This window comes from Megascapheus bottae, chromosome 2 (genome assembly GCF_031878675.1).
Source record: "Megascapheus bottae isolate mThoBot1 chromosome 2, mThoBot2.hap1, whole genome shotgun sequence".
NCBI lineage: Eukaryota > Metazoa > Chordata > Mammalia > Rodentia > Geomyidae > Megascapheus > Megascapheus bottae.
This window is the reverse complement of record NC_143510.1, coordinates 32,342,289-32,366,089: the sequence shown is the minus strand read 5'-3', so window position 1 is coordinate 32,366,089 and position 23,801 is coordinate 32,342,289. Positions and strand designations below refer to the sequence as shown.

Sequence of the window (23,801 nt, the reverse complement as noted above, 5' to 3'; positions counted from 1 at the left end):
TGTTTTATTTATCTAGCAGGTATCCAGATAGACTGATGAATCTAACTTTATTACAACCAATTAGGAGAAGTATATTTCATGCTAAACCGAACTACAGGAGTAATACTCTTCAACAATGAGAAACATATTTGTTCTCATTCATAGGAAAGTCAGCCACTATGAGTCCTGTGCTTTCATTATTTTCCATCCTTCACCCTCATTCTCCACATTACCTGTGCCAGGAGGCATAGACAGACATGCTTATGGTTTAGGAACTTAGTAAGATGAGGACAAAGAGATAATGGGGTGGGCAGGACAGTACAGAATAGTCTGATTGCTTTTTCTTAGCTAAAACTCAGGAATGAATGTAGATAGAGCAACTTATATGTTTCCCTTACACTTTATGAAATTACCCACATCATAATATTCTTTAGCAGCTGAGACCCAAACGTAGGCCCAGTTCCTTTTTCAAGATTGAGTACCATCAACAGTATTGAAATGAATGTATGAATGAATGAGTTCAGCCTGTCAGGAGCTAAACAATCCATTATACTGGTTTACAAACAAATAAAACCAACTAGTTGAAGAAAAAAATTAATTGAGAAAAAAGAATGAAAGGGGGTAGGAAGAGGGAGGGAGGGAGGAGACTGTTCATTTTTGTAATATCCTGACTTAGTTATCTGGCATATGTGCAGTAGAGTGTCCTTGGGCTTTAGAAAGGGCTAGGTAATTGTGTCTAATTTGCTTTGAAATGGATCAGGGAAAGGGAAAATAATAATGATACACATCTAGGCAGGAGAAGTAAGTGTGTATCAAATGCTGGCAGTTGGGTACACCAGATAAAAGCATAAGGAAGAGCTGTCAGAAGTGTTTGTGATTTGTCTATTAAGTTTGAAACTTTTTTCTTTTTACAGAGTAAGTTACATTGAAAAGACTTCTTCTAAAAACACAAATATGTTCCAAGTGTATGTTCTCCTTCACAGGGTAGTGAAAAGTAAATCTGGGTTCATTTTTTAAAAGTCAACACATTTTAGGAAGCTGTTTTTAATCCTAGGTTAGCACTGTAATAAAACATTAACAATAGGAGCAGGTGTAATAACCACAGCTCAGCAGAAATACAGCCCTTCTTACTTCATTGACTTTCCCCCAGGATTTCTCTTAGCCTCTGACTCCTTTACCATTCCAGTATGCTGTGGGAGTTGTGCATATTTTTATCTCCCTTTCCTTGGGGAAATCCCAATTTTTCTTACAGTTAGCCCTTGGTAGTAAATTCCAGTGCTTGTCTGGCCATGTGCAATGTCCTTAGTATTTTTTAATCTACTTCTGTCCAAATTCCAGATCTTTTTAAAAACCAAGTCCCCCTTCCCACCTTCCTCTCCAAAGTAAAAAGCCATGACATAGGCAGCTCATCTATTCCTGCAATCTTGGGTAGAGCAACCAGACTTCCTTCTCCTTTGGGTGTCTTTGAATCAGATATGACACACTGGGGAACCCCATCAGGTATCTGGTCACAGACCTGATGTTAGGTAGAAAGGGCTGGCCCAGCCCCATGCACATTTTTATCTGTTACTATTGAAAATTCACCTTCATGTACATGTCATATTCTCTATAGACCAAGCCTGAGCCCCTGGCTTTGCTCCTGTGGTGACTAGCAGGCTCTCTATGCTAATTGTCCATCAACAAGGCCTGGGTTCCCCCTAACCTCACTAGGTGCTTAAATTCAATCCTCTTTGGAGAACTTATTGGAAGACTTCCTGAGAATCTTGGGGATAACTCAATAGTTCTCAGTTACTGAATGATTATTATCTACTAGTGAGCCCTTTGGCAATATCCGGAGACATTTTAGTTGGTACAACTGGAAATGCAGGACTCTTGTGATCTGGTGGGCTCAGGCTAACAATAGTTTGGGGTAATAGGGAAACCTCCAATTTCAAAGGGTTAATCTCAGCTGAAATCTCAATGCCAGAGTTGAGACATCAGAAGAGCAGAAGCCATGAGTACCATGGAAATTCAAAGTGGAAGTCACAATTGCAAGCTCTGTGGAATGATGGGAGAGCTATCAGAAGCTCTTCCCTGGAGAGCTGAATTTCCCATCTCACATATAAGATCCCAGAAAGTCATCAGTGTGGATTTGCAAACCAACAAACTCTTGAGTAGTCAATCATTTGGGGGGAGAAGAGGAAGCCATTATAAATGTAAATGTGCTGGAAGCATAGCTCAAGTGGTAGAGCACGTGCCTAGCAAGTGCGGGGTCCTAGATTTAGACCCCCAAGTGTACAAATGTGCTCAGTATAATCAATAAATAGTCTGTATAGCATCTTTGACAAGAGGGATTGGTTCTTTAAAAAACAGTATAAATATAGATAGGTATTCTTTAGAAAATGGGCTCAGCATGTTCATTCTGAAGAGCTCTCACGTTTTTCATGGATTCCTTTAAAAATTATGATTTGAACATTTCTCCGCCCATGACAGAATGTTACCTTTATGTAGTAGCAGTCCAGCAAGACCTAGAAACTGGTTTTGAATGTTTTGGTTACTCTTTGGAGGAAGCCAAAATCTCAAAAGTGAGATTAATTCTTGTGAGTTTTCATCTGTGAAATGGGAGTCTATGATCCTTATCAGAGATCAAAGCAGTGTTCTATGCATGTTGAATAGGTATGGAATGGGTAGTTCCTTGCGGTGGGTTACTCTTATCGGCATTGTGAAAGTTTTCAGCATCCCTGGCCTCTACCCACCGCGTATGAGTAGCATTACCCTTGTGCTACTGGCACCAAAAAACATCTTCAGACTTCATCAGATTCCTCCAGGGGCAGGAGAGGGGTAGCAATATCATCACCCCCACGGTTCTGTGATTGCTCACTGCAGAGTTTAGCATTTCTTACAGGCATTAAGTAGATGGAATCGGCAGCATTTCCCAACTGTATATTGTAAGGAATACTTTATAGTAAAAACAAATCTTTCTCAAGGAAGAGAAACACTTACACAGTAGAGAATAGAAAATGTTCCCAGTCAGTTATTTTTCTTCCAGTTGTTTTTAAAAACCAATCAGAAGAAACTTAGTACTTTGGTGATGAACTTATCCAGAACTTGTCATTAACTTGGCTTCTCTTTATATGAACTTTGAGGGAAGAAAGTTTTGGAGATTTCCTTCTCTATGCCTCTACCTTTTCTCTTTGTATGCCTCTCCTATTCAACAAATGGCCATTAAATTTACCAGCTGTAATACCCATATAACACAGAGACATACCTGTAACACAGTGACAGATGCCCATTGGAAGGGAAGAAAACATTTTCGAGCATGCATCTTTTGGTCCTAAAAGGAAAATCAATCTCATTTCTTCTTCATAAGTACCAGTATGAGACAGGAACAGTCTATTGTTGGAGAAGAGATAAACAAAATGAACCCAAGACACTGTCGTCAAATTTAGAAATTTCATAGGTGGGACCAAAATAAAACTATAATCTTTACATATTATTTGGTGGAAAGCCAAAATAACATAAAAAAAAACCTAAAACCAGACAATCGTGGTTCTTCAAAAGGCTAGTGGATGTCACAGAACCTTGCATTATTAATGGACCAGTGGTGTCTTAGCCCTTAGAATCTGAATTCGGACTTTTGACTAAAAGCAGTCTTACCAATGATTCTAGGCCATGAATTAAACATGGGCAAACATTTCCTAAAATTACTGAAGAGAGATGGACTCCATTGTCTTAACACCTGTAATCCTAGCTACACAGGAGGCTGAGATCTGAAGATAGCAATTTCAAGCCAGCTAGGGTAGGTAAGTCTATGAGACTCTTCAGTTAATGACCAAAAAGCACTTCTAGCAGTTGTCAAGTGGTAGAGCACCAGACTTGAGCAAGAAAAAAAACTAAAAGGCAGTGCCAAGTCTAGTACAGTACTCACACATACACACGTGCACACATGCACATGCATACGTGCTCACACACACAGAGACGTGTGTATACACCTCTCCCCTTCAGGCATACAACCACTCCTCTAAATGAGTGAACTTATTCCCTCCTCCTCCTCCTGGTTGGTCATGGGACTTGAACTTGGGCATTGGGCACTGTCGCTAAGCCTTTTCTTTTCTTTTTTTTTTTTTTTTTGCCAATCCCAGGGCCTAAACTCAGGTCCTGAGCACTGTCCTTGGGCTTTCTCAAGGCTAGAGCTCACAGCACCACTTCCAGCTTTTTCCTATGTATGTGGTACCAAGGAATCGAACCCAGGTCTTCCTGTATGCTAGGCAAGCTGTCTACCACTAGGCAAAACTCTCAGCCCTGTCCCTAAGCTTTTTCACACAGCACCAATTTCCATTTTCTGATGGCTAAGTGGAGATAAGAGTCTCACTGACTTTTCCACCCAGGCTAGCTTTGAACCTCGAGGCTTAGATCTCAGCTTCCTGAATAGATAGGATTACAGGCATAAGCCACTGGCACCTGGCCAAATGAATTTCTTTATACCCCATTGATTGCTTTACATTTCCTGATAATGCACAGCCAAATGATGACATTTGTGGCTTGCAGCTGAGCTTCAAAGGTTTGTCTTGCTTTTGCAAGGTTGTATAGTATTTTTAATTCCTATCTTCTCCTTCCCATCAGTTTGTCTGATATTAAATATAATATCAGCCTTCCTCTTCTCTGTCCCTTGTATGATAGTTAGCTCGGCAATTGGGAATTAAAGATTAAGTCAGGAGGGCATTTAGCTAGTTGTTGTCTGAATGGGCACAGGAGATTAGAAAGAGCAATTGTCGATTGCAGTTGGGAATTAAACATTAAACCAGGAGGGAATTTAGCTAGTTGTTGCCTAAACAGGCAGAGGAGATTGGAAAGAGCAATTGTTGTTTGTTTGGTTCTTACAGTCAAGTGAGCATTATGTAGAACCTTCACTGATCCTTATTGAGGAGTAAGTGGCTCCCAGTTCTGTTAGAAACTCTTCAGTTCTATCACAAACTCTTTTGTTTTAGAATTGCATAGGAAGTGTTTTCCTTATACCAAGTGTTTTTAGGCACTGGGAGATGAACAGGCAGAACATACAATATACTTCAAAGTCATCAAGCACAGGTCTTGGTGGAGTAAGCACAATCTGTAAATTACAAGGAAACACTCAAATGTATATATTGTGAAGGTAATAAATGCTACAAGTGAATGAAACTAAGCTAGATATAAGGACTAGCATGAAAGGACAGGAGAACTATTTTAGGAAGATTTGGAGATTCTCCATGAAGAAAGCAGTGTCTAGATGAGTACAGCAGTGGTAATCCCAGCTATTCAAAAGACCAAACTCTGAGGATCAGGGTTCAAAGTCAGCCCTCACAGAAAAGTTCACGAGATTCTTTTCTCTAATCAACTAGCCAAAAGTCAGAAATAGAGGTATGGTTCAAGTATTAGAGTACCATCCTTGAGTAAAAAAGCCACACAAAAGAACAAGGCCATGAGTTCAAGTGGTATTTGAGCAGATAGGGGAAGATCCAAAGGTTTCTGAGAGAAGAGGATTGCAGGTTGAAATTGGGGCAGGGGTATGCCAGGCAATCTCAGGCAGAGGTCCACATGGCTAGCATGAAAGAGGTGGAGGCAAGGTATACAATTCAACATAGACAATATACAGACTAGGGAGATGGGCAGAAGAGGGGGATAGACCACTAGAGTGGATGTTTGCTTTTAGTCTAGTAAGGTAGGAAGCCAGCCACAGGGTAGAGGAAGGGGATGAGGAGAGAGGAAACAGAGGAGCTGCTCAGAGGCCATTGCTGTAACTCATATAAAAGCAAGCATGCCAAGGATGATGCAGCCATGAGGGAAGTGATGAGAGCAGGGTGGCATGATTCTGCTGTATCCTTGAGGCTGTGTCAGAGAATTAAGCTGAGAGTTTGCATATGGCATGTAAGAGATATCCAAGAAAGGACTCAACAGAATGTTTTTCATGGACTAGACCAATGGACCAATGGTGTTTCCTATGATTGAAGGAGAGAAAGACATTTATAAAGGAGAAAGCCAGTGCCTGTGTTTTGGACATGTTAAGTTTGAGATGGGTCCTTCCCATCTTCTCAGCATCATTTCACATCTCTTGAACAGAACTGACAGTAGGTGCTTGCTGTGCTAAGTATCTTGCTAAGATGACAGAGGAAGACATGAGCCTGACTAAACCAGTCTGGCCCATCTTCAAGTGCTATCTATAAGTACTACATTCTTCTATCTCAGTTGTTGGAAATCCATTTGAATAAATCTCAGAGTAATATACAGGAATACTGAAAATGTGCAGACTATTACCAAACATAAATTTAGTAACTTCTAATGTCATCTTCCGTATTGTGAGTCTTTTATGTTAGCTGATTTTTATTTCATTTGGTGGTGATGGCTGTGGCAGTGTGGATGTACTGGTACTGAGACTCTCACTCTCAGCTCAGCTTTTTTTTTTTTGCCTGTGACTGTTGCTCTGCCACTTGACTCATACCACTGGTTCTTGCTTCATGTTGGTTAATTAAGAGTTAACCGACATAAGCTCCACCACTTGGCCTCCTGGTGCTACTACTCTTGAACCATTTCTTTACTAAGTGGGTAGGAACTTGAAACAAGAAAAGATAGAAAGAACTGGAATGGTGTGTGCTATCTGAACTGCCAATAGAGCAGTGTGAAGTGGGGGAATGGCCCGTCTGATTTAGGAATGGTTAAAATGATCTTTTTTTCCCTCTTGTTGAGATATAGGTTACTCTGGATATAGGCTGAGGAATTATACACATCTCAATTCTGGTGGTAGCATTAATATTCTTAAAAGTTAATTTATTATATAAATCGCTTCCAAAAAAAAGTTGTAAGAAATTTAGTATAGTGTCCCTTGGTATCCATGGGTGAATTCTAGGACTCCTTGTAATACCAAAATCTGTAGGTGTAGATGTTTAAGTTCCTTATGGAAAATGGCGTAGTATGTATTGGCATATAACCATATACATCCTCTTCAATACCCTAAATCATCTCTGGATGGTCTGCAGTGTCTCAGGCAATGTAAATAGGTATTTTGCTGTCTTGTTTAGGAAGTGTGATGACATGCAGAGGCCTGTATGTGCTGGGAACAGGTGCATTTATTTTTTTTTGCTATTTTTTTTATCTAAGTAGAGTTGAAATTCCAGGTTCAGAGCTCATGGGCACAGAGGACTGACTGCATATGTGATATCTAGACTGAAAGGTGCTTCTTTAACAGTGCAACAGTGAGGAAAGAGCAAACAGGCAGACAAAGCAAGACCAGGTCATACCAGGAAATGCACTGGGAAATGCCACTTGTACCACAGCACCACTTATGCCTTCTCTATGTATTTGGTACTGAGAAATCAAACCTGGGTCTTGTGCATGCTAGGCAAGCACTGTACCACTAGGCCAAACTCAGCCCTAGCTCAGTCAATTTTCAGGGACCCAGCATTGGTCCCTGTTCTAACAGCCCTAGCTTTCCTATCCATTGCTTACCTAGATGCTTTTTCACTCACCTTTGGGATAGCTAAGAATCAGATTCCTAGAATCCATGTTTCACACACTACCCTCCATGTTCCCAGAATTCTTTGTAAACACTTACGTAGCAGGCAGGAAGATCCTTACATGATCTTCAGCTCTTTCCTCACAAATTCCAACATGGTCATTCTTCCCAACTGAAGTTACAAATGGTCAGTCATCGTGTGTGACCCTGAAAAGGGGGGGGAAAGTCCTACAAAAAATAGTGTGCTTCAAAATGAGAAGTCAGAGCATATTAGAGGAACTGGGGCCTGGTGACATCACATGCCTCAAATTCTCAGGGGTACATCAAAATCAGCTGTGATAGAATTCACTGGAAATCACACTTCAGATTATCTCGCTTTTTGTTTCTCTCCTTGGGGAGGATAAAACTCTAATCATTTTCTTGCAGAACAACAAGGGAAAAAAAAAACCTCAGGTTTCAGAAGCTGTTGTAGGTGATTTTGCATTCTGCTCTATGTAACTCCAGTGGGGTTATGTTATGTGGTGAGACTAAGGGTTGAAGGAGGAAGCTGGAAAACCCTGTACTTAGTGATTTGGGGAGGTGGTGCTGATGAGAGGAAGAACAGGAGAACCTCTTGTTGTCTCCCTTTATTGTCTTGCCTGGCTCTGTCATCTCCCTTGCTAAGCAAGGCCACCTCATTGTCTGAGGACTAGGGCTTGTCTGAGTCCTCGTTCCTTGTCTCAGATCTTTGCAGCATCACCAATCTGGAAGGGATGGGGTACATATGGGCAGGAGGGTAGTCTGGTACCCCATCTCTGGTTGAATGTGAATGATTGTGTATCTTGCATCCACATGGTGTTTCCTGCTTGTCTCTGTTTCTTTTTGCCAGGGTGGTCCATGAGACTGGCCTGTCAACATTAGTTTTATTCTCTGAAATCGCAGCTGTTATTTCCTGGGGAAGATTTTTCTCTTTTCCTCTTCAGTATTTTGGCCCTGTTTCGAACCATCCTTGTGCTGTGAGCAGCCCTGGGTGGGGTCACATTGCCAGTTAGCAGATCTGTTTTCTGATCAATGATTGTAGACACACCCACAACCCCTGAGCATAGAGGAGAGTGAGAGGACTTGGCAGTAGCTCTCACAGTTGCTGATGCGGTGTCTCGGGATGCTTAGAAAAATACGATCACAAAATGGAGAGGAACAATGTCGTCATGTCTCACTCATCATGGAGATGAGAAGTACAAGCAGGAAATGAGGGTGTGGAAAAGAGGTGGGGCATTCGTATACATGGTGTCTTTTATCTTGGGTGATAGGAGGACTTATAAATAATCATCTAGAGGAAAGAAATGGGCTCTAAGAAGGTACTTTTAGTATCTGTGTCTGACTTGTGGGTTCTCTGTGCCCTTGGGGAAAGCAAAGCATTTCATTCTTATTCACACAGGTGAGAGCTTGCTGGACAAAACTCCATTTTCTTCCCTGTGTGCCTCTGCTAGGATGTCCATCTTAGAGTCCAGAAGTTGACAGATTTTTTTAATACCTTTTTATGGCATTTTTATGACTCCACTGGCTACAAGAGGAAGTAAAGGCGGTGAAAGGCACGGTATCATTTTTATGCTATCTGGCTAAAATAGGAAGAACTTTGGATGGCTTGTATTCCTCAGTTGTAATGAAACTATATTGCTCATATCCCCTGTACATGTCCCATTCTAACAGAGAACAGTTTTGAGTAGAGACAATGGTTAAATGGTAGATGTGATTCTAGCCCAGGTCTTACTGACTGCCAGCCTTCTGCTAAATTTTAGAGCAAGGCAAATGCAAGCATCCTTTTTGGCTTTGGCACTGGCATTTTCTGCATACCCACTACGGGGAACTTCTTACCTGCACCTGGTTCATGTCCTCCTTCTCTCTTCTTTGCTTTATCATGCTAGCTGTCCATAAGATATCCAGCCTAGAATGGAAGTAACGAGAACTGCTTATCAATTGAAGTTCCTGAGCACTGCTGAACCCCACACACACCTGAATGTAACAAGTGCCAAATTTTTCTGTGCTAGGGACAAAAGCTTCCTAAGGCTTTGTCTATTCCTTTCTTGCTGTGTGACCTTGAGCATGCCATGGTCCTTACTTTCGATTTTTGCTGTGGGTAGGTGGAGAAGAACAGCTTACTGTCTTAACCAAGGCCTTTGTTCAGGGTAGTTTAAGGACAGTGATGGTGGGTGTATAGACAGGTAGGCTATAGTGAAGGCAAAACTGTGCTGTTTCCTGGCTTGGTAGCCCTCTGCAAATGATGTCATTCTCTACCCTTCAAACTACTCATTTGTAAGGAATCCTAATAATACCTGAGCCACATGGTTGCTTTGGGATAAAGCCAGTGGGCTTTATCCCAGGGAGCTCAATTAGAGATGACTAGTCTGATTCTTAGTAGCTGTGCTCTAAGTGAAAGAGTATAGTGAGAGGGGCCTTTTGACTCCAACTTGCACCATATTTGTTCAACATTAGCGCTGTGAGTCAAGATTCTAGGTGGCTCCTTTTTGTGAGAAGATAACATTTTGTTTATGGCACACTCCTGTGGTGGCTATAGCCTTAACAAATGCATCCTTCCCATAAATATTTGCTGGTGGGCTTCCATGTAGAAAGCGGTAAATAAGCATCTCTGACCTGCAGCTATTTTCTTCTTCCCATGCAACAAGCTCACATGGTTACCTTGAACAACATCTGAAACTTTGAGCCTCGACTCCGTATCTATTATTTCCCTTCTTTTCTGAAACAGTAGCCACAGGCAGGTACCTTTTTACCTTTTCCTGATGGTGTGACTCATGCAGTGTCATTTCATTTGTCACTGTAACTAGTGGTTTGGATTCCAGCACATAAGCATTACATGCTCGCTCCTAGCAAATGTCCCAAGTATGTGACTATTTAATGGAAGAAAGTCAGAATGAAAGTCAAACCAAGAAGAACTTGTTGGCATGCAAAGCTATAACAAACAAACCGTTATTTTAATGAAGTGATTTGTATGTGGTTTTCAAATTCTATAGGGGTTATATGGGAAAGTAATTAATCTGTCTCCAAACAGAACTGTACCCAGCCTACCCCAGAGTATGATGGTTAGCCACTGGATTGCTAAAAATCCGTAGAATAGAAGAGTATGGTTTGGCCATAGATTCTAGTACTTGGCATTGCTCTTGGCCTTCTAGTCCTTACTATTTCTAACCTGCTATCAGCAAATCCCGAGTTTGGAGATTTGTATCAATTGGTCACCAATCCATTACATGTTTTTCAGGATAATGATCTCATCTGTCTCTCAGATCTAAAATCAGCAAGGGCTTAACCTATATGTATCCGGCAACAGTTGTATCGCTCACAATAATAGCCTGATCTGCCATCCACCCACGCCAGTGTTTCCATTAAACCAGGATCTTCTAGCCCCGTCCAGAAGTACATGTGCATCCCTGACCTCCAGTTTCCCCCTCTTCTTCCTCCCTGGTTCCTGGGGTGAACTCACCAATTCTGTATAGAACTCCATCTTCATTGGAATCCTCATAGCCCCAGGAATATCATTCTGCATAGGTCCATAGCTCTTCTCATCTGGGCAGATTTACTGTGTTGTTTGCTAGCTTCTTCATAACAAGAAGTTATACATCCCTCAGTATCAGGAAAGGATCAGTTCAGAGAACCCCTAAGTCCAGGGATAGTACACTATCTATTAGCGTACTACCTCTATTAGCTCCCTATCTCTGTTTAGCACACTACCACTTCACCCATCCACAGTGTAGCCAGAGCTATCAAGGATTCTGGAAGATTACAAGCATCCTGCTCACAACAGGAGTTTCATGTCCACCAGATGAGTTGAAAGGTAGTTTTGAAATCTTAGTCCCTCCAGTAGCTTCACAGAAGCAAAAGCATGGAAGTCCTGTCATTGGAAGGATACCCTTGTTCTTCCAAGTTACCAGTAGAGATTACATCATTGTTTCAGAGTCTTCCTCCATGTTAGGAAGACAGTTGATCTTTTTAAATAAGTGGAGCTGTTTCCCAAGAGAAAAAAAAAGGTGCTATCTTATTGGTAAACTAGAAGTCTGTATTAGCTAAAAATGGGGAATTAAATGTTCCAAAGAGTAAGAACTCTCCTACATGTAGCCTGTGAATATTATCTACTAGATGTCCTACTAAATAGACTATTGTAACTAAATGATAAGTGTATTGATGTTAAAGTTTGCCCGGGAAAAGACTTGGAAATCATTGGATGGAAATTTCCTTAGAAGAGATGGAATTTGTATTTATTGAATCAAAATGACAGCTCCTTTATGACATCATAATAGACCCATTGTTAAACCTGTTAAAAGTTGTGTATTTCCATGAGCAGCAACTTTGCTTTGTTACTAATTGAAAAAGCTTTGTGATGAGTGTTTGCCTTCGGATTAGATACATTGAGAATTTCCTAGTTACTTTTGCATCATGTTAATTGTAGACAAATAATATGTGTGGTTGAGTCATGCATGTTGAAGTATTGCGTTCATTTTTCATTGGTTCCATTCAAGTCCCCAAATAGGAAAATGTGCACAGGAATGGGCAGAGTAGAGCTCATCTAGATACTTTAAAAATTGTAAAGCATCCTGTTTAAGAAACAGTTTCATCATTGCCAGTTCATTAGTATCAGTGACATACCACAGATGAGATTCTGGCAGGGAGATTATTTTTTTGATAATTTGATATGTTCTCATAGAGCTATGATTGTTCCCTGCAGAAATGCATCCTTGGTCCCACGGTTTGTGCAAGCTGTGCATAAATCACAGTGATGACACCATTTTACAAGTACCACCTGCCCTGAGTAAGCAGCTCTAGGTCTTTTGATCTCTGTTGGATTATTGGCAAGTTAAATGAGATAATGAATAGAAAGTCACAGAGTGCTGCCTGGCATATAAGTATGAGAGCACTCTGCCTTTAAAGATTGCTTCTTGTTTTTAAGCTGTACCTTCCAATAACCACAGCAGATTACTGAGTCAGTATCTCTGTCAGCTCACTTGGGATCAGCTAGTGTGGGGACTTTGTCCATTGAAATGATCTGCCTTGAGGAGCAGTAGCATCCGTTTTAACCGTGTCCATTTGATGGCTAGCTACTCAGGAAGCTGAGATATGAGGATCGCAGTTTCTGTTTTTTCTTCATGCTACACAACCAAAAGTTACTACCAAATTTGTGTTCTTTATGTCCAGCCAATAAAAAGAAATTCTATAAATAAAAATATCTTTGACTTTTAATACTTTTTTTCCAGAATTTCCTCATCTCTTACTATGGTAGCAGATGTTACAATAGCTGTACAGTTGCCCGAAACAAAGCTGAAAGTCATCTTTTATTTTGCCTTCTCACTTTCATCTCATGCCTGATCCACCAAGGATATCATTTCTACTTCACAAAACAAAAATATGTATCTTTAATCCACCAGTTTTCCCTCTGTATCTTAATCTAATTTGTTTTGTTTTGTTTTTTGTTGTTGTTGTTTGTGCTCTACCACTTGTGCCACAATTCCACTTCTGGCTTTTTAGGGGTTAGAGTTAAGAGTCTTTCCTGTTCAGGTTATCTTGGAACCATAATCCTCAACTCTCAACCCTGACTAGCTAGGATTACAGGTATGAGCCACTGGCTGCCAGCTCAAAGTAGAAAATTTGAAACAAAACCAGCCATGACTTCCTTGGAACCAAAACTATTCAATGATTTTCAGTTGGGTACAAAATAAAATCCAAACTCAGAAGCTCTAGAAGCCTCTCCCAACCCCAGTATAGCCTGCTTGTTTTATAGTAGTCATCACAAGACACACTTAATATCAGTTTTCATTGCTGGTATGTTAGCTCTCTGAAGGCAGGAACTAGGGAAGTTTCATTATCATTGTGTCTCCAGTAGTTTGCATAATAGCCACTTAAGGAATAGTTACCAAGCTAGGCATAGCTGGTGGCTACTTAGGAAGCTGAGATCTCAGGATTGCAGTTCAAAGCCAGCCCTGGCATGGAAGCCCATGAGACTCTAATCTCCAATTAACTACCAGAAAATAGAAGTGGAGCTGTGGCTCGACATGATAGAGTCATAGCCTTGTGCTGAAGAGTTCAGGGACAGTGCCCAGGCCCAGAGTTCGAGCCCCACAACCAACAACAACAATAACAAAATATTTACCAAATAAACGAAGGAGCTCATCCAACATTCCAACTGTGTCCTTAAAATATTTTGGGGGGGGGGCGGGGATCGTGGGGCTTGAACTTGGCTTGGATCCTGTCCCTGAGTTCTTCAGTTCAAGGCTACAGTCCTACCCTTGAGCCAAGCCCCACTTCTCATTTTCTAGAGGTTAATTAGAAATAAGAGCCTAAGGTCCTTTTGTGCCCAGGCTGGCTTTGAACCTTGATCCTCAGATCTCAGCTTCCTGAGTAGCTAGTATTACAGATGTGAGCCACCACACCCAGCTAAAGTAACATCTTTTTAAATATTAAAATTGGTCACTAATAACAGGAATTACCTTTGGGCAAATCATTAGACCCCTGTGAGAAGATTCGTAGGAAGGCTTCTAGGAGCTTTATCCTAAATTTCAAAACATAGCTTAAAGCCTTTCTGCCTTTCTGTATACCAGAACACTGCAAGTTGAATGATCGGTACTCTTGGTGTAGAAATTCAAATCAGGCTCCTTCTTCCCTTCATATCTACTGTTAAGACTTACAGAATAACAACAATTCAAAATTATAATTCTCATAAAATGAGAACTCAGATGAATGTTGCCATGTTCTAAAGTTAAAGCCAATTTCTCTACTGGCTTGCTATTGAAATATTTATAATGGTTTGTCTTTGCCAGAAAAGGGTGGGGGGGGGGGGAACACTTCTGACACATTTATGAATGGTATAACTTGTAGCATGCTTGGTGATTGTGTTTGAATTAATACTCAGCCTCTTGTTTTACATGGAGCTATTTATCTGTTAGGCATAAAGGGGCACTTTGTTAATTTAAGCAAACAACATCTCAGAGTTAGTGAAGGAAGGGGAAGAGGGGAAATGTGGAATACTGGAAAATGATGGCTGCAGTCTGTTCTTGCTGCATTTTTTGCATTTTGCTCTTCATTCTTAATTTCATTTCCCTCTAAAAGTCAAGACTATTATATTAGGAAATGATGTATCTTGAAAAATCTGAGCCAGCAGGTTTTATGATCAAGATAGTAAGGGCCTCTGTGATCGCTAATGAGGCAATAGGAGTTGACTGTCTCTGTGTACCTACTGCAGCCAGCTTCTTGCCTGTTCACCATGAAGCTGCCATATCAAATTTTTGTCTAGACTGCATGGGTGCTTTGATTTCCTCAACCATTCTGAGGAACCTAATCTGAAATCAAAGTCAAGTTTCTTAGATGTGGTCAGACAAGGTCGCACTTAAAACAGTCCAGTGAACTTGCAGATCAAAGTTGAAAGGTAACGGTTTCCGCCAGAAATTGGCATGGACTTACCTGCTACCTTACCTTTTGGTTTTCTAACATGCCTTTTGCACTTCTTCAGAATGGCTGGGAAAATGAAAATACTTTCTTAGGAAAGATGACTGGGAAGTTTCCCATTAATTTTTTATTAAAAACTTAGATGCAATTCTCTGTTGAAAATATATCCTTATCCCAACCTGTGAGAAGAAGGCGTTTGGTTGAAGACAAATTTTCTTGTTTCGTAGCAAGATTTCCTTCCATCACAATGGCAGAGCAATTTTAGGTTCCTGACCTTTGTTTGGGACCTAACTTATCAGGATTTAGCTACACTCTTTGAGTATGTCAACATGTCACATAAGATTGTTTGCTGTAATACATGGGCATTACTTCTTTCCAGTGCCAACTTCCTTCCCTATTGGTCCTTGAGACTTGATCCAAAATGGCACTGAAAAAGGGGTGGGGAAAAATGGTGACTCTCATTAGCCATGATCTTAACATCTCACAATGCAGATTTTTTTTTGTTTTTTTGTAAATCAAACTCGGTGTGATTAGAAAAACCACAACAACCTTGCCATTGCTTTATATTTCAGTGTTCTGTCTCTTGTGGTCGAGGGCATAAACAACGCAATGTTTACTGCCTGGCAAAAGATGGAAGCCATTTAGAAAGTGATTACTGTAAACACCTTGCTAAACCACATGGGCACAGAAAGTGCCGAGGAAGACGATGCCCCAAATGGAAGGCTGGCGCTTGGAGTCAGGTGAGCAATGCTTCCCCTCTACCAACTGCTTCCTTTCATTTGGCCACACGGCTGGCATCAGCTTGTTCATGTGTTATTTGTCTACACGGTCTGGGGTTTACAAAGGGGAGCTTGGAGAGTGGATGGCCAGGATCTTAGCTATGTCATCTTAGGCTTTCGACTCTGGGCCTTTGGCTGATCCTACACTGGGTGGCTGTGAGGTTGAATTCAATGTGAAAATGGATGTCTAGCACAGAGGTAACTCTCATCATGTGGTTGATGGCTTTTCACTTGCAAAAACCACTCATTGATGATGTTTGTACTGAGGCTATGGACACCTGACAGGAATTGAGTCTGAGTTTATCTGGAAAGTTCTTAAACAGATACCTTTATACTGGGAATCTAAGATATGTGAGATTGTTTCTCTATCTGTTTATAACAGGGATGGGGGAGCAGAAGGAACATTCTCTGTTAGTTTCTACCTTTATGACCATGGGTGACCTGTTTTACCTCCCCAAGCCTCCTTCTTGTGGTTCTTATGAGAATTCAGTGTAGTATTGAATGTCAAGTGCTTTGGTCCAGGGGTCTTAAGTCTAATAAAGAGTCATATTTTATGTGAAAGGGTATCAATGTACGTGAATTAATGCACCTTCTATCTGGCAAATATCATGTAACCCTTTTACTAATTACAATAAAAAAAGAGTCATATTTTGTTGGAAGGAGTGTGATGTGTATGCTAGATGGGACAGAGTGAATTCACAAGACAGTGATAATACCAAGGCTCCACTTATTCCGAACAGTACTAAGCTAGACAGTAGGAGGTGACCGTAGGTTTAAAAGCTTTGATTTACCTATAAATACTGGATTTTTGTTAAAGACCTCACTTGCACACATTCTTACCCTGATTGAAGCTGCTTACCTGAAGACAACAGGGTTAGATTTCTTTTTTTTTAAATATTCTGTATGTAGGTGATTCCTTCTCACTGTTGATGTGACTCAATGAGTCTTTACAGTACTCTCTCCCCCTTCTTCCTCCCTTCTTCTCTCTTCCCCTTATCCTCCCCTCTTCCTCCCTCTTGCCCCCACCTCTCATGCTGTGGAGAATCATACCCATATCTACTGAAAATCAATGGGAAAGCAAGCTTTAGGTGCATAGACTCTGGGACAAATTCTTCCAGACTCTGGGTCTTGATTCCTAAGGCTTTGAATGTAGCCATGTGAACATAGAGAGTTGAGGAGGAGCCTCCATTCCTCCAAGCTGAGTGGAATATTTTTCCAGAAACCTGAGTGGTGGTTAAATGTTCTAAGCTTACATCATTATACTTCACCCCCCCTTCCCATCTTCCATGTCACAGAAGCTTGAAACATGGGAGCCCGCCTGTGTCCTTGTCCCTCGCAGAGCTTTTATTATAATATAAACACAGAGGCTTCTTTTCTTTTCTTTTTTTTTCTTTTAATTTAACAATCAGAAAATGTAAGCCCAACAACAAAAGCTCATCCTTTTCTGGCTCCTTAAGGCACCACATTCAAGGTAGTGTGCCAGTCATGATGATTTGGAAATGTTCAGTGTCATCCATTAACTTCAGCCTTTTTTATTTTGGGGGTGGAGGGACTGATATTCAGTTCATACAGAAACCCACAGCTAAAAAAATATTGTTTTAAGATGCCACAATTACACAGTCTTCTTAAAGACTTTCAGACTCGGCTACATTTTTCTTTATATTCTTTGGCCTCTACTGAACTATTTGCATTTCTCCCTGAGCATTAAACTCAGAGCATGCAACCAATGCTCATTTTAGAGACCAATTTATTCACTAAAGAGAGGATGAAAAGATTTTTTGGCTCTTTATTAGTAAACAGGGAGTCAGTTGTATTTCAGTATTCTGTGATCTTGAGGCAAAGCCTAATATTACTGACAGAATTGAAATGATGAAGCTAAAACATCCCTGGGGGTCGGGGGTAGGGAGATGATGCAAATATAATAGGATTTGCAGAATCCTTCCCCAGAAAGACTCATACTCATTCAAGGAATGATTGTGGGGAGGTCATCAGTTCTATAGAAGATAAAAGTTAACATCATTGAGGTTTGTGGGCAGCTTTGTGATGTCCTGATTTGATTTGTAGAAATGAATAATACCAACAGGCAGAAGAAGATGCTGCATGTGTAAAATTTGATTTGTGCAAGGGGAAGTGAACTGGAGGAATAAAGAGCCAGTGGTTCATGGAGAAAGGCAATCTACATGATTAAAGGTTATTAGCTTAGCATTGAATCTATGGTGAACACACCGTATCCCTAAGGTGGTGATATTAAGCAAGAATAATGATTGCCTATTTGCAAGAATCTTTAGAAGATTTTACATCTGTTCTTTCTATGTTTGTATCTACATTCTAGTCATTTTTGTCTTCAAGGTAGGAAGACTAATTAGTGCAATTTCTCATCGTGTCAACATGAGGATACTAAGATATATAGAAGGCTGGGATCAGAGCAGATGTAGTCAGGTTCATCTTAATAGTTTCTCCTCCAAGTTGGATATTTTGAGATGTAAAGTCAAATGTTTCATTTCAGCATCTTTTGAAATTTTGAATTTGGAATGGACACCCACTGCTCTAGGAAAAAAAACTCTCCCTCTAAGTCTTAAAGGATTTTCCCCTCAAAAGTTCATATTCCATCTATTTAGATGATTTTGATCTAGAGCAAAAGGATGCCTATGAATTTTTAAAACAGAAATCACACTCAGATCCTCGCTTCAGCCTGATACTGTGAAGGTTTTCTATTCTCAAGATACAGAAGCATTCCAGGGGACCATTTTTCTAAACTTACCCTCTTCCTAGAGAAAGCTTTCTTTTCCAAACCGCTTGAAATGAAAAGGAGAAATAAAGAGAACAAGCGGTCAGATTAGAATGAAAGTAATGCTTCTTCATTCATCAGTCAGGAATTCTTCTTATGAGCTCATTCATCAGTCCTGAGATGGAAGTCATTTTTTGGTTGAATATCTTTGTGATCAGGATGAGGCTTCAAACAGTGGAGCCACCATGCTTTAATTACCAGCCCTTGTTTCCTTCCTTACTGACACAAAATAAAATGATCTGTCTCCCAATACTTTGTGTCTTGGATTCAGTGAAATAAAAATTAGTATTTAAAAGATCTTTTGGTGCTAGTGATGTACTGGGAACTGGCAAATATTGTCTGAATCTACCTCCTATTCTTCATGTTTATGGCTTTGGTTTCATAATTGCTATGAGACAGCTTGGCTGTGAGGTCTGATGCTGAAGTAGTCTTTTCATGTTTACTGGAGAAATGTGACAAGCATGTAGCTGTGTCTTTTAAGGACTTAAGGAAAACTTATGAATCTGGGTCAGACAAGAAATTAACAGTGGTGTTAGTGATTTGAGCTCTCCATTTGTTTGGTTTTTATTTGAACTATGAGACTTGATGGTAAATTGCTGAAACTAAGCTTCTTACCCACATGCTTGCTGACATAATACCAAACAGTGTATCAGGTTAGCACCATATTTTGAATCTGGGAGCCAAATTTCAGCCCGCAGCAGCTATTCCACAGTTCCTTGGATACTTTTCATTTTGTTTTTCATTATTTCCTTGAGCTACATTAATGATTTCTATTTGCAGAGTGTCTATCTAAAAGGTTTATAGGGAAGTATACAAATGTTAATTTCTGGAAAATACTTAGAATAGAACTAAACTCTCAGCTGGAAATAATTTAAAAAATGTTTGTATAGGTCTGCAATACAAGGGCTTGTACTCAGGCCCTGGGCATTGTGCCTTACGTGGCTCTTTTTGCTTAAGATTGGTGCTCTACCACTTGAGCCACAGCTCTACTTCTGGCTTTTTGGTGGCTAATAGATAAGAGTAGATAAGAGTCTCACAGACTTTTCTGCCCAGACTGGCTTCGAATCATGATCTTCACAGCTTCCTGAGTAGCTAAGATTACAGGCAAGGGCCACCAAAGGCTGGCTGGAAGTAATTTAGTACCCAGTGGGACATTTGGCAATGTCTGGAGATAGTTTTGATTGTCAGTTTGAAATGAGGGTAAAGTTAAGTGGCATTTAGTGGTTTCAACTCACAGTTCCCACAGCAAGAACCAACCCACTGAGAAACCTTCCTATAGAGTCTGGCACATAATAAGTGCTAAGTGTGAAAAGGTGCAATTGTTATTTCTAAAGGTTGCTTTCAAGTATTTTTGAGCTAGTTCCTGTTTTAAAATAATGTCATGCCATCCTTTTAGCAATACCACTAAAAGGAAAATGTATAACATTATTTCTGTGTTTTCAAGCCTATGTTGTGAGTCTCCAAACTTGAGAGACATTCCAGGGAGATTATTTTTATCTATGTAAATAAGTGTCAGGGTCTTCCTTTAAGTGAGTGAGTTCTACATCTAGCAGGCCTCTGCAAGGAGGAATGAGCAAGTCTTTCTGAAACAGTGTTAGTCATGGCGTTTCTGCACAAATCTCTCCCAGTTCACCAAGGCTGGCAAGCTGGCTGTCTATGCATATTGTTATCTCCCATAGAAAGTTGAACACAGAGATTGAACTTGGATAGTGTACCTTGTTTTGAGTAGAGATTGCCATAGATTTGTTATTTAGAAAGGCAGGGTTTGTTGCGATGCACTTAGGTTTCATGCACAAAGTTTCAAGTGTTATTTCAAAGCTAGCTTTGATATTATGAAAATCAGAAGCCACAACAATGCATTATAGAATGGAAGCTTCTTGGGTCTTGATCTGTCTTTGAAACAAAAATAATAGGACATTGAGAGAAAACAATTTTAAATTTGGACACATGACTCTCAGTAGCTTACTTACCCTCAGTGACCAATAAATACTTTATCAAATAATATTTTTAGCTGGGGCCTGGTGGCTCACGCCTGTAATCCCAGCTACTTAAGAGGCTGAGATCAAGGTTCAAAGCCAGCCCAGGCACAAAAGGACCTGAGATTCTTATCACAGGAAGTGGGGCTTGGCTCAAGGGTAGGGCCGTATTCTTGAGCTGAAAAGCTCAGGGATAGCACGCAGGCCCAGAGCTCAAGGCCGATGACCCACAAAGAAAATAATAATAATAGTAATACTTTATTCGATATTCTAATTACTTATACTATTTTATATACTCTATTTTTTATTATTAAGACATTATGAGAGCTTGAATGTATATCAGTCATCTTTGCATCAAATTCAAATGTATATATAATATTGCTATTCTTTCTTACGCTTTTATTTGGATTATCTTGTTCTAGAAATGGACTCCTTTATATTTACACACTCATTGCAAACTGAGATTTTTGTTTGTTGTTAAGAATAATGTTAGAATATGTCTGTCATTTCTGGAGAGACTCTACAGGATTGGAATCTATTCTTTTCCAGTGTCACCGATGAGAAATAGTGTTCACAGAACCCCCGTGAGCACTAATGCCTTTTCTCTGACACAGGGCTATCATGGAGCTCTGGGCCCTTCGATTCCTCTGAGAACATAGCAGACACTTCGAATGTCCTTCAGAACATAGTGACCTTAAATGACTGGCTCTTTGTGGGTCACAAACTCATTCAATCCAGTTAATACAATTAAGCCCAGACAATGGTAGTTGTGAGTCTAAAACATTTCCTTCTCTTCAGCTTGCTTTGATGTGAACTGTGAGCTTCCTCTCATGAATAGCTCAGTCTAAAACAATCAGACTGCTCAAGCTTTCTCCTTAAAAAAAAAAAAAAAAAGTCACCTAGTTTCCTTAGAAATCCAAAATAGGGAGGTGTGTCATCACCTTGATAGAAATTTCTCATGAGACTTGAATCCAGCTGCAGGTTAGTTAGACTGATTTGTCTTCCTAGTTTAAAAGTCAATTCTATAAGAAGACTTCTTAAAATATGGCTTTGCAATATGTTAGACTTGTTTCTTTAATGCTAGTTAAATTAATGAAGAAGTCTGAGTTATCACAAGAACTTGGTAATAACTTTTGATAATTTAAGTGAAATAACATGCCCTTTCTAATCAAACATTATCTTTAGTTTTTGCCTGTTAAGCCCTTCATTAGAGCAATAATTCCTGGCCCTCCTATAAGGAAGATTATGAATCCCAACAATGAAGAAATCATTAGTAAATGAATTTAGAGAGAAATTAATTACAGACTTCATAGAATGACTTACAACTTGGTCAACAAAATGTTTCAGTTTGGTTAATGGTGTCTTCTGAGGACTGAAATTATGAAACCCAAGAAAATGGTGTTTTCTTGTCAGGTTTTATGCTTTATATTTTCCTCTGAGGTTGCAAATAGACACAAATGCCTAAGTGGATTCTATGACTTTTAGAAAAGCAAAGCAACAACCACAACAACCAAAAAGCAAAGCAATCTCTAGTCTGTAGAGATGGGAACAAGAAAAGGAAGACTCATTTTAAAAAATAATTCAACTTGTAAGTCCCTAAAAGTCTCTAGTGATCTTTGTCACATTGCATTACTCTTGGAGCCTGTCCAGAATTGCTTTTTTACATAGCACAGTATCTCCCCATTTGCAAGAACCCGAAATCCTCAGAGATGACTCCTTTAGAATTCATAGCTCATGAGACTGGGTTACTCATACGTTATGTTAACTGTTTCACAGGATCTCTCCCATTGTGTACAGTGTTCCAAGATGTTTTGCTAAGAAAGTTCTCTAAATGCCTGGCCCTTCCTCACTCTTCACAGTGAGCTTTTAGACACTCCCTTGGCACCCCTTCCATTGGGAATTAGAAAGCAAAGCCTGGTGATGCTGTGAGAGTATTGGATTAGGAATCCATTCCCCTCCCTTGGACCCTCCCCACCCCAGCCCGCAGAGCTGAGCCCACGCATCCACTTACGTCCTCTGTCTTCTTAGTGTTCGGTGTCCTGTGGCCAAGGTATGCAGCACAGACCAGTGTCCTGTCAGATCGGAACCCACAAAGCAGCCAGAGAGACAGAGTGCAACCTCTACAGCAGACCAGAGTCAGAACGCATCTGCCACGCCACGCCGTGCCCTCTCTACGCTTGGAGGACAGAACAATGGCAAGAAGTAAGTAGAGCCATGAACTAGGTTCCTACCAGGCATGGGCTCCCCCTCCTTCTACCGGTCTCTGCGAAGCCCCCAGAGCCATCAGGCCCATGGCATGTCTGGCTTTCTCCCAAAAGCTAGGCTGTCAGACTCCAGCCTTCACTCTAACAAGGGTGGGCCTTGTTTAAGCAATTTCTCTATCTGTCCATTCTCCAAAGTTCCAGAGATGACTGCACCCAAAAAAAAAAAAAAGAAAGAAAAGTTTTAACAGGCCCTGTGCCAAATGTATGCAGATAACTTCACAGAAGGAGGGGAAGGTGGGAGAAATATGTTAAATGTGTGTCAAATTTGTTGGAATAGCCAGAAGGCAGATTTGCGGTAGGACTTTCTCTATCCACCATCATATTGTCATCAGCTAGGACACAGGTGATGTCCCTGATTAATTAGTGGAAGATTCCTGAGGATTTTAAAAAATTTATCTGAAGAAATTGCTCAGTCAAGGAAGAAATAGAGTAAGCTTTTTTCCCCTGTTCTAGTTAATGTTTGGCCAAAGAAAGCACTAAGTGTTTGTGTGGAAAAATCCAGCTAGGAAGAGAGAAGTCATTAAGAGAAAGGAGGTAACCTCAGCTTCCAGACAGAATTCAGATTTTAGAAAGAATTCTGATAAAAAGTGCATGCTGAGCTAGGCACTGGTGACTCATGCTGGTAATCTACTCAGGAAGCTGAGATCTGAAAATTGCTGTTCAAAGCCAATCCCAGGCAAGAAAGTCTGAGGTGGGGGAAGGAAAGGGGGAGGAAGGAAGAAGGAGGGGGAGAGGGTGGAGGGAGAGAACAAGGTTCAGAGAGTCTGTGTTACCTGTCTGGTGTCAAGTACCTAGCAAGTGAAAGAAGTGAGACGTCGTGCTAAGCTTATTCTTTTAATCTATGTTGAAATATTCCAGCTGCATTCTCTACTCTCTGGGGACCGAGCCCTGCCACCTTCTCTCTCTTCCCTATGAATTAGTTCCATGGTGGAGTCATTTCTTTTTTTCTTTTCTAGGAATCTCTCCTTCTCTCCTCAGTCTTTTGCTTGTTTTCCTGTTGGGTGCTATCCTTTAGATAGAATGTCTCACAATTTTTTCTGCTTAGTCTGGCCATGAGCTGTGACTCACCAGATGGCAACCTCTTGAGTAGCTAGGATCATAAGGTGTGAGCCACTGGATCTTTTTGAG

At 40.5% G+C, this 23,801-nt stretch overlaps 1 protein-coding gene and 1 long non-coding RNA gene across 2 annotated transcripts in view; one reads left to right on the top strand and one right to left on the bottom strand.

Annotated features, from left to right (window-relative positions):
• Adamts9 (ADAM metallopeptidase with thrombospondin type 1 motif 9) overlaps window positions 1-23,801 on the top strand; it is a 139,405-nt gene that overhangs the window by 90,575 nt on the left and 25,029 nt on the right. Inside the window, exons 29-30 of the mRNA XM_090323539.1 lie at window positions 15,439-15,606; window positions 22,438-22,611. Of these exons, the coding sequence (XP_090179665.1) occupies window positions 15,439-15,606; window positions 22,438-22,611 (342 nt within the window). The remainder of the gene's footprint in view (window positions 1-15,438; window positions 15,607-22,437; window positions 22,612-23,801) is intronic.
• LOC150066652 (uncharacterized) lies at window positions 3,165-11,723 on the bottom strand. The gene is made up of 4 exons (XR_016533488.1): window positions 10,917-11,723; window positions 9,296-9,365; window positions 7,541-8,446; window positions 3,165-3,351 (listed from the first exon to the last, which is right to left on the bottom strand). It is a non-coding gene; the product is annotated as an uncharacterized LOC150066652 (long non-coding RNA).